Raw genomic sequence first — 17468 nt, 5'->3', positions numbered from 1 at the left:
ATGAGGAAAATGGTTGAAACCTATAAGGATTGGCATGAAAAGCTACCATTTGCTCTTTATGCCTATCGAACGTCGGTCAGAACTTCCACCGGAGCGAAACCTTTCTCGTTGGTTTATGGGATGGAGACAGTTTTGCCTATTGAAGTCAAGATTCCTTCTCTCTGAGTTTTATCAGAATTGAAGCTAGATGAAGCAGAATGGGTCCAATCCCGGTATGATCAGCTGAACTTGATTGAAGAAAAGAGGCTGAAGGCTATCCGTAATGGTCAAAGGTACCAAAAACGAATGATGCAAGCTTACAACAAGAAAGTTCGCCCAAGAGTATTCTAGGAAAGGGATTTGGTATTGAAAAAGATTCTCCCTATGCAAAAGGATCTCAGGGGGAAATGGATGCCAAACTGGAAAGGACCTTATGTAGTGAAGAAGGTTTTTTCTAGAGGGCCACTGATATTAGCAGAAATGGATAGTAAAAGCCTTCCCAACCCAGTAAATTCAAATTCGGTCAAGAAGTACTTCACCTGAAAAAGGAAAGGCCAAGGCGAAAACTCGAAAAGGGCGCTTTAAAAAAAATGGAGAGGCCAAGGCGAAAACCCGCAAAGGGCGCTTTGAGTTGAAAACCCAGAAAAGGGAAACTCAAATTGTGATCAAGGATGGGGCATGTTGCGGCCTTGTTTCTACCGGAATTAACAAGAAGGGGGAACATTACATCTTGGGGCATCGACGAAATACTTCAGACCTCCTAAATGCACATCTGGCTCCCAATGGTTTTCGAGCCGTCCGAATAGTGAAGCTCACACTGCGATATCTGGGGCACCTATTTTCCATCTTATACATTTTTTTGTACCTTAACAAAATTTATTATCATGATAAACTTTTTACCTCGAGCTTCGCTCTCAATAAAGTTTCACCTTGTCCATCTTGGCAATATTTTTCAAGCATTTCCTATTATTAATAGACTAATAACACTTTCATAAAAGGTGTCCTGTATATTACTCTAGAAGTTTCTAAGTAGTGCAAGAACCCGAAACAGGTCAATTATTCAGAACTTACCAACCTTAAGGGTTAGAGTTACTTGAGAAGTAAAAAGTTTTGGTTAAGACTATTGTTTTAGATAGTTGTTAAAGAAATCAGTTGAACAAGAAGAAATACGTCAATGACAAGCGGTGAGCAATAATAGCCTAAACGTAAAAAAGGGCATTTTCATGACATTCTGCATTCATACAAATGTCATCCATAATACATCTAGTTAGGAGCATTTGATTCATTTTGATCATAGCATCCTAGTCTTTTGGCATAACTATAGGCATATAAAACCAAGTCTATAAGACATGTTCCTCAGAGGATGGTGTAGCGACATCGGTGGAAGATATAGATCTCCTCTAAACAGTAGGAGAACAGATCGAAGGTAGCGAGCCTTAACCCCCTAAGCCGTAGGGTAATAGGCTGTAAATTAAAGCTCTTATCTCCATGTATCGGCTATGGAGCAAATCGAAAATGGCGAGTCTTATCTCCATGTATCGGCTGTGGAGCAGATTTTAGCCATCGACCTTATCTCTCTGAGGTAACAAGAGAGCAGGTTAAAGATACGAGCCTTGACCCCCTAAGCAGTAGGGTAACATGCTAAAAATTATAGATCTTATCTCTATGTATCGGTTGTGGAGCAGATTTTAGCCATCGACCTTATCTCTCTGAGGTAGCAAGAGAGCAGATTGAAGATACGAGCCTTAACCTCTTAAGCAGTAGGGTAACAGGCTACAAATTACAAATCTTATCTCCATGTATCGGCTATAGAGCAGATCAAAAATGGCAAGTCTTATATCTATATATCGGCTATGGAGTAGATTTTAGCCATCGACCTTATCTCTCTGAGGTAGCAAGAGAGCAGGTTGAAGATACGAGCCTTGACCCCCCTAAGCAGTAGGTAACAGGCTACAAATTACAGATCTTATCTCCATGTATCAGCTATGGAGCAGATTTTAGCCATCGACCTTATCTCTCTGAGGTAGCAAGAGAGCAGATTGAAGATACGAGCCTTAACCCTCTAAGTAGTAGGGTAACAGGCTGCAAATTACAGATCTTATCTCCATGTATCGGCTATGGAGCAGATCGGAAATGGTGAGTCTTATCTCTATGTATCGGCTATAGAGCAGATTTTAGTCACCGACCTTATCTCTCTGAGGTAGCAAGAGAGCAGTTTGAAGATATGAGCCTTAACCCCCTAAGCAGTAGGGTGACAGGCTGAAAATTGCAAATCTTATCTTCCAGAAGTCGTAATGAAGCAGGTTGAGGACGCGGAGTGGATTGAAAGCACAATTCCTATATCCCTGAAGATGCAGTGGGTTGAAGCGGGGCTACTTGAAAAAGATGAGCATAAAGAGGTCAAGATATGAGAAGAACGGGCAAAATAACCCTTTTAGGGTCTTTGCTCCATTCTCGTTACATGACAATGAGCAAAGAGGGGTAGCTGTAGACGGCCCATTTTGCCCGGGGCCCAGAACACTACCAAAACCAAAATAAAAGCAGACCAAATAAAAAAAAAACAAAGTCCAAATTACATACCCAACACAAAAACTAAAATAAAACCCAATTTAATCAACCAAAACTAACCCAAACCCTCAAACCCAATTACAATAGGCCCAAACCTGAAACCTAATCCAAACACCTAGCTCTAGCCCAAAATTCCAGCCTAAAACTTTAACATTTTTGAAAAACCCTAGTATACCTAAAGGTCTCAGCCGCCGCACGCCTCCCTCGCGTACCAAACACCAACTCCGTGTCATACGCTCCTCTATTAAGCCACGTCAGAAACATGCTCAGTCACGAACCTGCAAACAAGTGCAAAAGGAGCAGCAAAGAAGTTTTTTTGTTTTTCCATTCGGCTATAAAACCGAATCAAACCGAATGTAAAGGGATCTTTTTTTTTAATAGATACAAATACAACAGAAAAAACAAAGAAAATCAATAGCAATTAGAAATCAGATTCAAAGCTTAAAAGGTTGTTTTCCACTTTTTCCTTCGTTTTCACAGTTATTCCTTTATTACTTTTTCTCGTTCTTTTCTTTACAAACAGTTTTAAATAACACAAGAGAGAGAGAGAGGGGAGACTTACCGGGGTCGAGCTCGTGTCGTCGGCGGACTGGGCGCGCCGAATCTCCGATGAAGGAAGCGCCGACCGAATAGGGAAGGAAAGGAGAAAAGTTTAGGGGTTTTGTATTTTAAATCAAAGGTCTCAAAAAGAAAAAGGAAAGGCTTTGGGTTTCTAAAGTTTTTTTTTTATGTTTCAAAAAATATAAAATAAAGGTTTTTATTAAACTTTAAAACAGCAGTATTGTGAGAAGGGGGGAAAGCAGTTTGCGCGTTGATCCATAGGTTGGATTTGCGCATTCTCCACTTTAAGGGGTTATTTGCGCAGTTAGTCCCCCTTTTATGGGTTGCTGTTTGATTGGGCAAATGTTTTCTCTTTTATTTTCTTTAAATTTTGCCCAGGAACTTTATATCAGTTTTGTTTTAATCCTCGCCTAAACACAGTGTTTGGGGTTTTGGGATATTTTTCGTTTTAAATCCCTGAATATTTGGGCACATTTTGTTGGTCCCCGATCCTGTTCTAATAATTTGCTTTGTTTATGAATTATCCTTTTAATTTTACTTTTATTTCAATTAAATTTTTTTTGGTTATTCATTTTTTTTAAAAACAATACTATTTTAACATATTATTTTGAATTATTTTATTTCACACTGTTTTTTATTTTCATTTGAATATTTTTATATTTTATCTTATAACACACTTTTCTTGAATTTTTTTGTTATAAATATTCTTTGTTTTAATATTGCGCTATTATTTTTATTAAATTACTTGTATTATATATATTATCTGTTTTAGATTGATATACATATATATATATATTGTTTTGTATAATTCATTTTAACTTACTTCTCACGTGACATTTGTTCTAAAATTAGTTTATATATTATTATTTTACATATTAATATTTTTTTCATTTCATGTGAATTATTTATTTATATGCATATTATTTACCTAGAGGATTTATATTTTGTATATTATGCATTTTGTTTTTAGTACTTTTTCAAGACTCCTTCATATATTACTCGTTTTTATTCTTACATGAAATTTGTTGTTTGTATATCGATAATTTCACATTTTTCATTTCTCACATTATTAATTCTTCTTTATTTTAAAACTTGCTACATTTCATTTGTGTTGATTTGCTTGATACTTTTCTAAAAATTGCCTTGTAATTCATTGGCTTTTGTGTGTTAATATTAGTCTTTGCATAAGGTATGTAGCCATTGCATATACCTTCTTGTCATATGATTATGATTTATTTGTCTAGAACTTTTGCCATGTAATATTATGCATGTTCGTGATTATGTTTTTATCTCCTGCTATCATTGAGATTTAAACTCCAATCTATGTAGCCAGCATTAGTGGTTTCATTTCTTCTCCAAACAAACCTAAACAAGTATATTTTGACTCCGCTTATACCATCGTTAATTCGAACCCTCCCAACTTAATGAATTATTTCGTGTTTGAAGGTCTGAGAAATCGTGTTGGGTTTCGATTTTTCGTTCAGCTAAAATACAGAATATCCTTTGGAAATTTCGTCCATGTTTTTTTAAAAAAATTAAAATGAAGCAATATTTCATATTTGGGGAGTTTGAGAGATCATGCCCAATCGTGTTGGGTTTCGTTTTTTTCCTTTAACTAAAATATGGAATATCCTTTTTTGAAATTTCATCCACGCTTTCTTAAACTAAAATGAGGCAATATTTCGTGTTTAGAAGTTTGGGAGATCGTGCCCAATCGTGCATGGTTTCGATTTTTCATTTGACTAAGATACGAAATATCCTTTCGACATTTCATCCATGTTTTATTAAATTAAAATGAGGCAATATTTCGTATTTAGAAATTCGATAAATCGTGCCCAATCGTGCTGGGTTGCGATTTACCGCTTGGTCAAATAACCAAATATCCTTTTGAAATTTCAAATGCATGAGTTTTGGAAGTTACGAAATGATCTTGTATTGAGGATTTGAAATATTGTGTCCAATCGTGCTGGACATGATATTTTATTCCTTTTGAACGAGAGAATCTCGGCATCCAATTCAAGTTATCTAAATATTTTAAAGGAATTGAATTTCAAAATCTTTTTCAAATTTTCGGCATTAGGACAATAATTGATCAATACGGTACCAATTTTGGGCATTGTGAGGGTGCTAATCCTTCCTCGTGCGTAGCCGACTTCCAAATCCGTCTTCTAGTTTTTTTTCGTAGACCAAAAAACGTTGTTTTAATAAACCAAAAATGCTTTATTAAAATGATCGACCATAGGGTGACCCGATTACACTTAAACAAAAAGGATTGGTGACAACTTCATTTTTATTTTAAAGTCAACCTCCGATTTCAAAATAAAAATAGTTTCGACAGTGTGGAAAGAAAAAGAAAGATAAAAAATTGAAAAGTAAAAAATTAGTAGAATGAAAGATATAAGTTTTTTTATAAGTGTACTAGGTAAAAAATAGAAAAATAATTAATTTTATTTCTCTCTATTACTAAGTAGAATTGAAAAGTGAAAGAAAATATAATAAAATAATTGTAAAATATGAAAAATCTCGTGAATTAACTTGATGACTAGAATCTTTATCTTTTCAAATATAATTTAAATTTAAATTGCGCTAATCACTTTATGCCTCGGTTTCATCCCATCCACTTCATGAACTTTGCCCTTTTTATTATAAAATCATCATGATTGATTTGAGTAAGAGAGACAGAGTGTGTCTCGCGTTGTTTATCGTTTCAAGCGGGATCGTTTAAAGAATCGCGCCCACTAATCATTCCAATCGGACGAAGGCTTCTGTCGTCGCGCGCTGTTGTATTTTATTATTACTTTTTTGTCATTTCGAAAGAATCGTACCCATACAATGGCCTCATCATCAGGTTTGGACGCAGGGCCTAGAACAGTGGCGTAATTAGCGAGCCTTGCCTCTGCTTAAATGATCTTTCACATTTTACTTAGCTTTTCTTGTTTGTAATATAATATAGTTTCATGACAATTATTTTACCATATTTCCCCATCTTTATTACCTTTCAAAATAGTTTAAATACTGTAAAATCAAGAATATCAATATTATCTATGTTTATTATATGCCATGGATGTTTTGTTTTGTAATTTGATATTATATATTTATGTAGTTAAAACATTCATCTGATTTTGAAATAATGGAATATTTAAATTTATAATATTATAAAAATATTTGTTCAATTTAGTTTAGAAGTTTTAAATATATGATAAATTAATGTATTTTAATTTACTTTTTATAACATAAATAATGTTTAATTTATCTGATTACTCTTATTAATTAAAATTAATAGTTAACAGTTTCTTTGTTATTTCATTTTTCTTACATGTAAGATGTAAATGTGTATATATATATATATATATAATAAATCATGCATATTGAAGAGTGAGAGAACAAATTTCATTTGATTTTTGCATGAATAATGAAAGACATCGATTGGACTATTTTATTTTATTTTGAAAGAATAACTGTAGTTTTATAGTTTTATACTATCTACTAAAATATTAAAAGGTAGCCCATTTGATCATTTTAATATTCTACAAAATAGTAAATAATGGTTGTATATACATATTAAAATGAATGATAATTAAAATATGGTTATAAATAAAAATTTATATAAAAAAATATTCCTAATAACAACAACAACATTTATCATAAAAAAAAAAAAAGGCTGCTTTGCCAACTTCAAAGCCTAAGCTTTAGGCAATGATACATACCCGAACATTTATCATATTATGTACAGATTCAATCTCCGTAGAAGAATTTCAACCTAGAAAATGGGGTATCAGAAGGTCAAGAAGATGTTGGTTACATGAATGTTGGAGTAAGAAGCAGGCGTTGAGCAGCCTTTGTTGATTGAGATTTTGTAAGATAGCTTCCGCCATAGTTTCTTCCCTTAACTGCTGTTGTCTCAGGGCGCTTGTCTCTTCCCTCTTCAATGCTACCTCTTCTTGAAGCCTTTCCATTTCAGCCACAATTGAGCTACACTGCATCCTAGCAGCAGTTTTTGAACTGGAGGAGATCCATCAAGTTTTTTTTTTTTCAGAAGACCGTACATAATTTAGCATTTAATTCTTTTTTAATAATAATTAGTATGTAATTTTTTTCTTAAATATTAAACGAACCGTGTTTGTTGTCTGACTCTAATCATTCCCATCTCCGCTCTCATGCGTTCGCGGAATCTCTTTGAAAAAAAAAAAACTCATGAATTAATCATTCAACTAAACTAATAAAGGCATAGATCAAAATAGGAAATGATACTTACCTTTTCCTTCCTTTTTGATGATTTCTTCCATTTCGCCTTCGTTATTAAATAAATCATGCTCTTCATATTATCGAATTTGCTGGGATTTTAGTAAGTAAAAATTTCCTTTTCCTTTTCCATATACAAGAAGTAGACCTCCTTTTATAGACTTTTTTAGTAAATGAGATTGGGTCTCGCCATGCTTACGCGCTAAAGAATTGGGCCCACTAATCGTCCATGAAAGGCCTCTACCTCTACCTCTCCCACTTTTATTTTTTAACCTGTAAATTGCTATACATTTTCCATTAACACCAACTAAACTTTTTTTTATCTATAAATATAATATATAAGAGCAGCGTTTGGAAAAAAAATTGAACCAATCAGAATACTCTTTGCTTCTCATCATATTATTAAATTAATTTTAAAATAATTATAATTTAATTTAGAATTATTAATTTAAAAATTTGTACAATTTTAAAAATAAAATTATTACTTAAATAAAACTCTAAGTATAAAATATCGTTAAAAATAGTTTATTTCTTTTTTTAATAAAATAGCATTTACCACTAATTTTTTCTATATTTATAAGTTTTTAAATAATTTTATAATTATACAAAATTGTTGAAAGATGACTGCAAAGTTTGGGAAAATACAATGATGCGACTGGGAGGGAGGGAAGAAAAAAAGCAGAAAGAGAAAAAGAGGGATAAGAAAAGATGGGGAAAAAAAGACAATGAATTTAAACGGAAAGAAAGAAAGAAAGGGAGGAAAAATTATGCTTTTGTGTTTATATATAGATTTTACATAATAATAATATTTTGTGTATTTTAATTGTATTCATATTATTTTGTGTTATATATCAATTTATGTTCTTTTGAAAAAAACTTAGCATAAAATTAAAAAAAAAATCGTAATCATGAAGAAACCAAGAAATCAAGAAAAAAAGTCATAAAATTAACCTAAACTAATGAGCTTACTCTATAAACCCGTTCCTACGTCCTTCATCTTCATTGATACAATCAAATAAAATATTATGTGTTAAAATAAGAGAGTTCAGTAAATGGATCATCCTATTCAGTATGTTCGTATAAGATAAAGCTACCATCACAAGTAAATAGACTACTTCATAAATTGTATGATGTGTTCGATAAAAAGACAAATATTAAAATTAAGATTTAAAATTAATAATATCATACTAAAATTTGAGATAACAGTGTCACAAGCATAATCCACAATTCCTACTTGTAGCTAATGGTTCATATTGTGGGTGCACCTTTCAGGTTGTATAGAAAGTGCAACTCTAAGGTAAGGAAGGGATGATTTTCCAAATGAAGCCAAAAGAGTAGAAGCTTAAATTCCAATTCAATACATCATAGTCAATACAACAAACAAATAGATATCACCAATTAACTTCAGAAAAATAAATTAATATTCAAAAGTTTACATTAGAGTTTCACCGGTTTTTAATCCTTGTTTAACTAATTGACTTTAAATATTAAATCTCTTTCGACTCTTTCAAAATAAATATTAAAAAAATCCTCTCAAATTCATAACATGAAAATTTAAAAAATAAAAAAAAAATTACCAAAACGAAAGAAAGAAAGGCAAACTTGATGCGTTAAAAGCATGTGTTAAAGAACATAATATTGCAAACATCTTGAAAATGATCAATCTATGTCATCCATTTTGTGTTTGCGGTCATGGAAAGTGGCCGTGGTTAGAGCTTGGCCATTGCAAACAGATATTGGAAGTGGAAATTTAGGTGAGCAATTATTTCATATTTTGCAACATAATTAACTCCACAGTTTCTATTGTTTTTTAAAATTTTATTTTGTATTAACAATATCATATTTATATATTTTTTAATAATTTATAATTACACAATTATTCAACAACTAATGCAAAGCTCAAAAAAGCTACATGGAGGCAATTAGACCTGATCATGAGCTGAACCATTTGTCTAAGCTCGAAGGAGGGTTTGGGCAAAAATATAGACTCGAAAAATGAATTTAAATAAAAAAAATAATGCTCATTTTCTAAATGGGTCGGGCATTGGATAAGATTTTTTGGCCTAGACCTGGCCTAAAATTATCTCTTTTTTTTCATGTTGCTATTTTGTTGACATTTTGCTATTATATTATTACTATTTTGTTATTATTGTTTGGATATCATATGACTCTTGTTTTATTGTTAATTTCGTTACCATTTTAGAGACATTTACTTACTAAGTTGTAACTATCTTAATGTTATTTAAGTATAAATTTTTTAATATATTTTTAATTTGTTGAGAGACATTTATATTAATATTTTTAATATATTTGATGTATTATATAATTTTAAATTTATTTTATATAAAAATTAATATAAAAATTTAATACTGAATAGATCAGACTCAAGTTTAATTTTTTATCTAAATTGAATTTAGGTAAAATTTTAATCTAATTTTTAGATGCTGCCTAAACCTTAAAAATATCTAAATTTTACCATCCCCTCGGTCCGACCTGACCGTTATCAAATCTAGAGGCCGTCAACGTTGGGCTTCTTTTTTTGACTTTGTCAGGTGGGAGGAAAATGATGGAAGAATAGAAGTAGAGAAACACAAAGTGGGAGATGATAACGTGTGTTGGTAATTACTTGATTGAGTAGGGGCAGGGAGAACAAAAGAGAGATGAAAAGAGAAGGAACTAAAGTGGAAAGAAAGAGTGGCTTTTCATATTTATATATATTTTACATATTAAAATTTTTAATGTATTTTTTTATTTTTGTTTTCTCTTTTTGTCTTATATCTTAATTTAATTTATTTTCTAAGACATAACATTATAGAAAAATTATTTAAATAATTTATCTTGTCTAAAATTTTTTAATAATTTTTTATGTTATTTTATTCTCAAATGAAATTTTTAGATTGATTCGTTCGAGTTTGACTCGTAAATAAATTTAAATTTTACAGTTGATCAATTATAAAAAGAGTTAAAAATAAAATAATTTGAATAATTATTTTTTAATTTTTAATTATATATTTAAAAGATTTGATAGGCATATCCTTTCCATTTAGGATTTGTTCTTGATTTACTTATATTTTTGTTTATTTGAAATGATGTATTTAAAATGTGATTAGTATTTCGTACATTAGCAATGTGTTTTTGTTCGAGAAATAATTGTATAAAACTGTGATTCCACTCCCTATCTCTTTTTAATAGGAGAATAGTAAATTAGATTTTTCCTCCTAATTTTTAATATTTTTAGTTGAATTTAAATTTTTTTAAGAGAAAAAAAGCTAAAAATTAAGAGAAAAAAGTTGATTTGTCATTATCCTATTGCCTATTGGAAAGAGATCAGTTTCATATAATCTCTTCTCATTTTTTTATTCCACAAACAGTTTTAAAAATTGTCACATGTCTATTTTTTAATATTATACTATATTACTTGTGGAGTAAAACTTCATTGACAGTATATCAAATATTTTTCTTAAAATAATTAATTTATATTTCACTTTTGGCTCAATTAAGAACATTAACTATTTACATTTGACCAAAGATATATATTTTTTAAATTTTAAATGATATATTTAAAATTTAACTAGTTAATTGAAATTCCTTATCCAACCTAAATAAATAATAAATTAAAATTTCATAATTTTGAAAAATCAAGTAATTATAGTTTATTAAAATTTATTTTGAAATTAATTATTAAATAAAATTTATAGAAAATTAAAATTATCTACACAGGGAGATACAATAATAGTATAATAAAATTCTGATAAATAAATATTTGAAAATTTGAGAGTATATTAAAGAATGTATTTGACAAAATATAATTACATTATAATTCTTTATGTCATATTTGATAGCATAAATTGTAATTAAATAATTATATAATTTTAAATTTTAAAAATATATTGTAAAAATTATCAATAATACTTGATAATGAAAATTTATAAGTAACAACACTTATAATCAAATCATCTTATATAATATGTTTATTTAAAAAATTCGACAATATAACTAGTAACCAAAATAAGAAGAAAAATTAATATTTTGTACAATTCTATCTAATTGCTCTTGTGTTCCATATTTATTGACTCATACTCTCTTTAACATTAAACACATACTTATTGTCAACACCTGTTAGTCTTTGGCCAAATTTTTCGTCATTTGAATCTAAATCTGTATTATTAAAATTATCAAAATCTATTTCTTCCATGTCTTCTTTAAAGTATGGATCATCCCAATTCCACCCACAGATGAAATTATGAAATATGCAACATGCTAGCACGATCTAACCTTTTTTGTACGCTTATATGTTGTTAATATGAAAAATATTTAGTAGGTCAAAATGTATAACAAATTATCTCTTACCAATAAAATTTTCATTAGTAAAATAACATATACTTATATTTTAAGAAATAAAACATATATGTCTTAAAATTAAAATATTCTACTATTATTGTATTGAAGCCACTTCTTAAACATAAATAATGTACCAATATTTTTGAAAATTATAAGGTAAATTGATTTGGGAGTACTTGCATATTATCCCAATTCTCAACACCTTCATAAAAATAGAGAGTACTGTATTTAACGGGATTTATTAATTACAATGGTTACTCATACATGTTATAAATATAAAATTATAAGGTCAAAATATGTTAAAAGTCTTTGTACTTTTTATACATTTGAAATTTAGTCCTCTACTTTTAGGATTTTAAAATACAAGTTTGATTATTAACATTGTTCTCTTATTAAATTTAGATTCATCACAACATTAATTTTTTGGTTTTATGACTATCAAATGAGTATTTTTTTAATTTCAAATTTCCACAACAATAAATTTAATACAAGAATTTTAAGTTGATAACAGTTATATCTAAATTTTAATATTTGAAAAATAAGAAATTAAATTTATAAAAATAAAAGTAAAAATACAAATTCCAAATATAAGAGAAATACAAAATAATTTCGATTTGGTTTAGTGCACTTATAAAAATACATCAGAATCTATGTAATACTATATAGCTAAACTACTAAACAAGTTGTTGAATTGTTAAATTAATAAGCTTTGTACTTAATACAGCCATTATTTCAAAAGTATTTTTTAAAAGTTAAAACTAAATTAAAATATAATTACAATTATAAAAATATATATATATTCAAATAATTATAATCAAAATAAGTATAACTAGATTGTTAATTAAAATATATTCGGACTTAAAATGATAAAGATTTAAACCAAAATATATATGAACTAAAACTCACAATCAGACAAAAATATGAAATTTGAAACATCCATGGCTTAACCTAATTTCAAATGCTGATTTTATGTTAGGGGGGTATTGGCTCATTTGGATAGAAATAAAATTTAAGACTTTATTTGAGTGAAATAAATAAAAATAAGGGTTTATCTCAACAAAAAAACAAAGATTAATGGCCTATTCAGTATTTTAGCCGTTCTTCATTTAACAACCCACACTGCGTTCATTACATTTTCAAATTGACTATAGCTTGAATGGCTAGCTCATTTTGACGGTTTGGTGATGAATGGAACTCAAAGAGATAATACTTCCCATTCTACCATAAATGATGATTACTGAATTTGTCAAATATTCACAATTTCATATGAAAATATGTGCTTTTTAGAGTTTGATCATCCATTGGAACCATTAAGATATAGCCGATAAGAGTTGAGTATAATCATACCGTAAAACAAATATGAAGTATAACTTAATCATTAAAAAAAAAAAAAAAACCATGATTGACAATTAAGTTTTTTGATAAGAGACAGGGAGTAAAAATGTCTTGGGGATGAATCTAGAACTAATGTAACTGAAGATTTGAACACGAGTGCTTTACCGCTCCAAATGTAGTTCAGTGAATCGTAGAAAACTGAATTTTGATAAAATTCATTTGAATATGAATTAATGACAATTTTACTAAGGTTGAAACCCTTTCTAATCCATTGATCGAGTAAACCGAAACAACAAATGCCATGACAAATGGCCACAAGTATGTTTTCTGGTTCAAATATCAGTCAAAGTAGACGAGGGGGAAACCTTTTTCCTGGAAATCACCTTCACATTTCTTCCTCATGGTCTTGACTTCCTTTATTTTACAACCAATTATCTGACTAGGAGCTAGCTGTTTCTTTGAAATCAAGGCTTGCTTCCATGAACAAATTATCAGATATGTCCCAAAGTTCTTTTGCAAGTTTGGTATTGTGTGATAGCACTGATGAATCCACAGTCCTACCCTTTCCACCAAAAAAGTATACCCCAGAGGCTTCCTGAAATACCAAAGTCAGAAATCAATAGGTTCACTAAATCACCAGAGATATTTTTTTTTCCCTCTAGATATGATGCAATATTACCATCAGACAAGAATGGAGAAGGTTCATTACTCAAACTAAGTTGCAAATTTCAGCGTTGGAGACTAACAGTATAATTGGATTCATCATTTATGACTAGTTAATGTTAAGACTTTGGTAAGAAGAAACTATAATCATATATCTCAGATGAACTTACAGGTGGGGCAAGGGCTGCATCAATAAGAGAGCTAACCCCATTCTTTGGTGACTGCAAAAGGCCCAAAGACTTCAAAACTTGAAATGCCAAACTCGAAAGACATGAAGGGACTTCCCTCATGATGTTGGTTCTTACACTTCCAGGATCCGCAGCACTTCAAAAGCAAAACAAACCATATTACATACCATAAAGTGGAGAGATGCCTATTACAAATGCTTTTCAAGATGAAAAATAATAAAGATGTTCCATAGCCGTTATAAGACCATCAAAGTTAAAATGAATGTTGCTCTTTTCTTTAAGAGAAAAAGTTTAACAAAAACCACTTAAAATATACTTTACAGAGACATGATAAGGTTGATCCATCAAGCCAAGTTGCCGGTGGAGCTCATATGAGAAGAGAATCAAGAATACTGTTGAAACAAAATTACATGTCATGGATAGAATGGAAATGAAAGTCAATCACAATAATCTTTCATGTTAGATGAATTACATTTCGAGTACTCATAGAGACGGGCAAATGGATATTGTTCTGATCTCAAGAAACGTGTCCCAGAAACAGATTCCTTGTCAACCTGTACATCAAAAACTGAAGGAAAGTGCACTAATGTAGTTATATGAGGGTCTTTCCCCCCTATTTCTCAAACACTATGCTTGCCCCGAAGAATATACATATGTACATATATATATCTGTTATATATATATATATATGAATTACCTGAAGAATATATAATACACGGCATCTAGAAAGATACTCACCACTTCGATGTGTAAAGGACGTGACATTTACAATCCGAGAAGGAACAGGGCTTCTTTTAAGAAGAGGTAGTAGTAATTTGGTCAGACAGAACGGTCCTATGTAATTTGTACCCATCATCCTGAGGAACACGAGTGAACTTGTAAGAAGGAATTTGAGGACAGAAAAGGGACATTGTGACCACAAGAACAAATGGTGCGAAGGACAGGAAATACTCAAAACCAACGGCAGTTTGTGGTTAATCTGCACTAGCAAGTGGTAAGAACTTCTAGGTAAGGTTAAAATTCACTCGAAGAAAATGTAGCATATTAAACCTTTTCGCATTTGGGAGATTTGGGTTGTTAAGATTCAAGAATGGATCATGACAACCTGTTTGGTAGCTGAGAAAATATACCAAGAAAATGAAGATAACAAGAATCGTATATTGATGATTCTAAAAAGACTATTTGTTAATAACAACCATGCAGCTGTATGCACATGTAACAACCTTAACTAACATCGTAACCATCATTGTAGCAACCTAAGTACCTAACAGCTTGTAACTGACAGTATACACTAACACAGGTTACACATTTTCCAACCACTAAAGAATATTATACAGTTGTACCAATATGCAGCATCAAAGCTAGAGTAGTTAATTACTGATCATAGCCTTCAGGTGTGGTTCGCGATGATGTTGCCAGTATCCCAGCATTATTAATCAAGAGCTGCAAAGAACAATGCAGTTTGCAATCCAAAAGCCACTGCTGAAGTGAGCTTTTGAACTCCAAAATTGATTGGAATGATGCCAGGTTAACCACAAAAGCTTTGACATGGGCACCTTTATTCTGGGTTTTTATCTCTGTCATAATCTATAAACAACAAGAACCAAAAAGAAAAATAGGATAAACAGCATCATAAAACGAGAGGACACATGCAACAATAATTTACTGTGTATATATCTATATACCTTTGATAACAAATGCGATGATCGTCCAACTGCAGAAACAAAACGTAAATAGATGTCAAGTGAGATGCTCAATTTAAAGACACAAGCAGGTAAAGAGCCGTCACTGGACAGTTTATCACTGGATAGTTTATGTCATGACCCGACCCAGCCTGCTAGACCACGTGTGAGACACAAATCAAAATTGCCTGGTTTAGTTACTGGCAGGTCCTCAAGGTTTTGCCACCGCTTTGTGTGCACTCTGCAGAACATATACCTCTTATCTAGCTAGTTCAATTTGTATCCCTTCTACAAAACTATTATTATATGTAAGTATATGGGTTCGAATATGTGGTGGCTCGCTTAAGGGTGAAAACAAACCTTGAGAGGCTAGCAATGGGCATTCAAGCAAGGCAATTCCAGCTCGTGTCTCACGAGCCAAAATAGAACGAGATGCATCCAGAAAATTAAAAGCAAATGAAATAAGTTGTGGGCAGAGCAGGGTACCAAGAACAACAAAGAAGCCTTCCCGTGAAAGAGCGTGCGCAGCCGCAGCTCCCAGTCCTGATGTAGCCTGCAGCAATGAGGGAATGAAACAAAAAGGAAAGAAACCACAAACTAGTAATAATAATTCAGACTAGTGAGGTGAAAATAAAGAAGACTTACGCCTGTAATGATGCAAACAGGCGTCAGAGACTCAGAGATTGGAGGATGACATCGTGGGTAGGATTGGAGTCGGCGAGAAAAGATCCAGTTTGTGCGTAACTGGAAGTATGAGATGAAGAGTGAGATTGTCCAAAACACGGCCATTCTCCAAAAACTAATTGACGCAGCAAAGCGAAAAGCTTCTTTCAACTCCTTTATCATATTTTGCAGATTCAATAAATTCAGTAATAAGATACTAAAAACAGTAAACTGTGTAGATAGGCTGAGTTCCTTTGAGACAAACTGTCGAACACGTTATACTCAATAGCATAAATAGTTTATTATTACGCAGGTAATCGGTACAGCAATCTGGATGTACTAATTTGAGAGCTTTTTTTCCTTAAAGTCAACGGCCTACGACTTGCTGGTTGAAAACGAATGTTTTCGTTAAAGAGAAAAGAAAATGGAAGAGGAATTAAAAGAATAATAGTGAGCAGAAGTTTTTAACTTTATATGAATGTGTTTTGGGTGAAGATTTAGAAAGATTTTTTTAAAATTATTTGGATAAATAGAAGTTTAAAATTTTGACTTCAATTTTATAAATTTTATTTTAAATATAAAAATAATATATATATATATATATATAAAAGTTAAGCCTTATCATTATATATTTTTTATTTTTAATCATGGTCCTCACATATTTTATAATTTTAATCAATTTACGTTAATTTATCATTAACACTCATTTTAATCATCTAATTTTATCCCAAACCAATCTAAAATTTAAAGTTCATATCTTCTCGAATCAACCTTCCTTCAACTGAAACATAATCTACTACTCTCTACCTTCCTCCACGATCCCAAATCTCCCTTTCATCTCACAATCACTATATCCCAAAACAACTTATTCAAACCCATAAAAATGGTTGACTACACTGAGAATGTTACCTCATCCCTCCCTGGACGTATAAACATGGTTTAAAAATTCCTATTTAGAAAGCGTCAATGCAAGCAGAGTTTGATGCATTAAAATAAATGGAACTTGGGAATTGGTTCCACCTAATCTAACTTAATTGCCTAATCTAACTTAATTGTAAGGAGATATTTTTAAACCTGATAACTCTATTAATCGCTATAAAGCGAGATCGCAAGAATAGATTATTATTTTATATTCAACTCAATTGTTAAATCTACTATGATCCATTTGGTTCTTTTTATAGCTATGCCAAATCGTTGAAAACTTCATAAATCGATTTTCTTCGAGATTCTTTTAATGAATAAATCT

The 17468-nt window shown here is 31.0% G+C and overlaps 2 protein-coding genes across 4 annotated transcripts; both read right to left on the bottom strand.

Moving 5' to 3' along the window:
* Positions 1-6682: 6682 nt before the first annotated feature.
* Positions 6683-7649, bottom strand: LOC108475841 (uncharacterized). Its single transcript, XM_017777814.2, has 3 exons — positions 7364-7649; positions 7224-7282; positions 6683-7110 (listed from the first exon to the last, which is right to left on the bottom strand). The coding sequence occupies exons 1-3, from the start codon at positions 7427-7429 to the stop codon at positions 6864-6866; spliced, it is 372 nt and encodes a 123-aa protein (XP_017633303.1). The 5' UTR covers positions 7430-7649; the 3' UTR covers positions 6683-6863.
* Positions 7650-13202: 5553 nt separating this feature from the next.
* On the bottom strand, positions 13203-16743 carry LOC108474740 (uncharacterized). Of its 3 annotated transcripts, none has more exons than XM_053025914.1 (9): positions 16205-16739; positions 16046-16112; positions 15563-15591; positions 15256-15464; positions 14616-14734; positions 14350-14460; positions 14194-14269; positions 13860-14013; positions 13203-13621 (listed from the first exon to the last, which is right to left on the bottom strand). In XM_053025914.1, exons 1-9 carry the CDS (start codon positions 16403-16405, stop codon positions 13466-13468), a joined length of 1122 nt encoding a protein of 373 aa, XP_052881874.1. In that variant the 5' UTR covers positions 16406-16739; the 3' UTR covers positions 13203-13465. The 3 variants fall into 3 exon arrangements, with proteins under 3 accessions (XP_052881874.1, XP_017632240.1, XP_052881875.1); XM_017776751.2 differs by having other exon boundaries at positions 14350-14445; XM_053025915.1 differs by having other exon boundaries at positions 13483-13621; positions 14199-14269; positions 16205-16743.
* Positions 16744-17468: the final 725 nt, after the last annotated feature.

This window comes from Gossypium arboreum, chromosome 3 (assembly GCF_025698485.1).
Source record: "Gossypium arboreum isolate Shixiya-1 chromosome 3, ASM2569848v2, whole genome shotgun sequence".
Classification (NCBI taxonomy): domain Eukaryota; kingdom Viridiplantae; phylum Streptophyta; class Magnoliopsida; order Malvales; family Malvaceae; genus Gossypium; species Gossypium arboreum.
The sequence above is the reverse complement of the archived record's forward strand: the minus strand, read 5'-3'. Positions and strand labels throughout refer to the sequence as shown.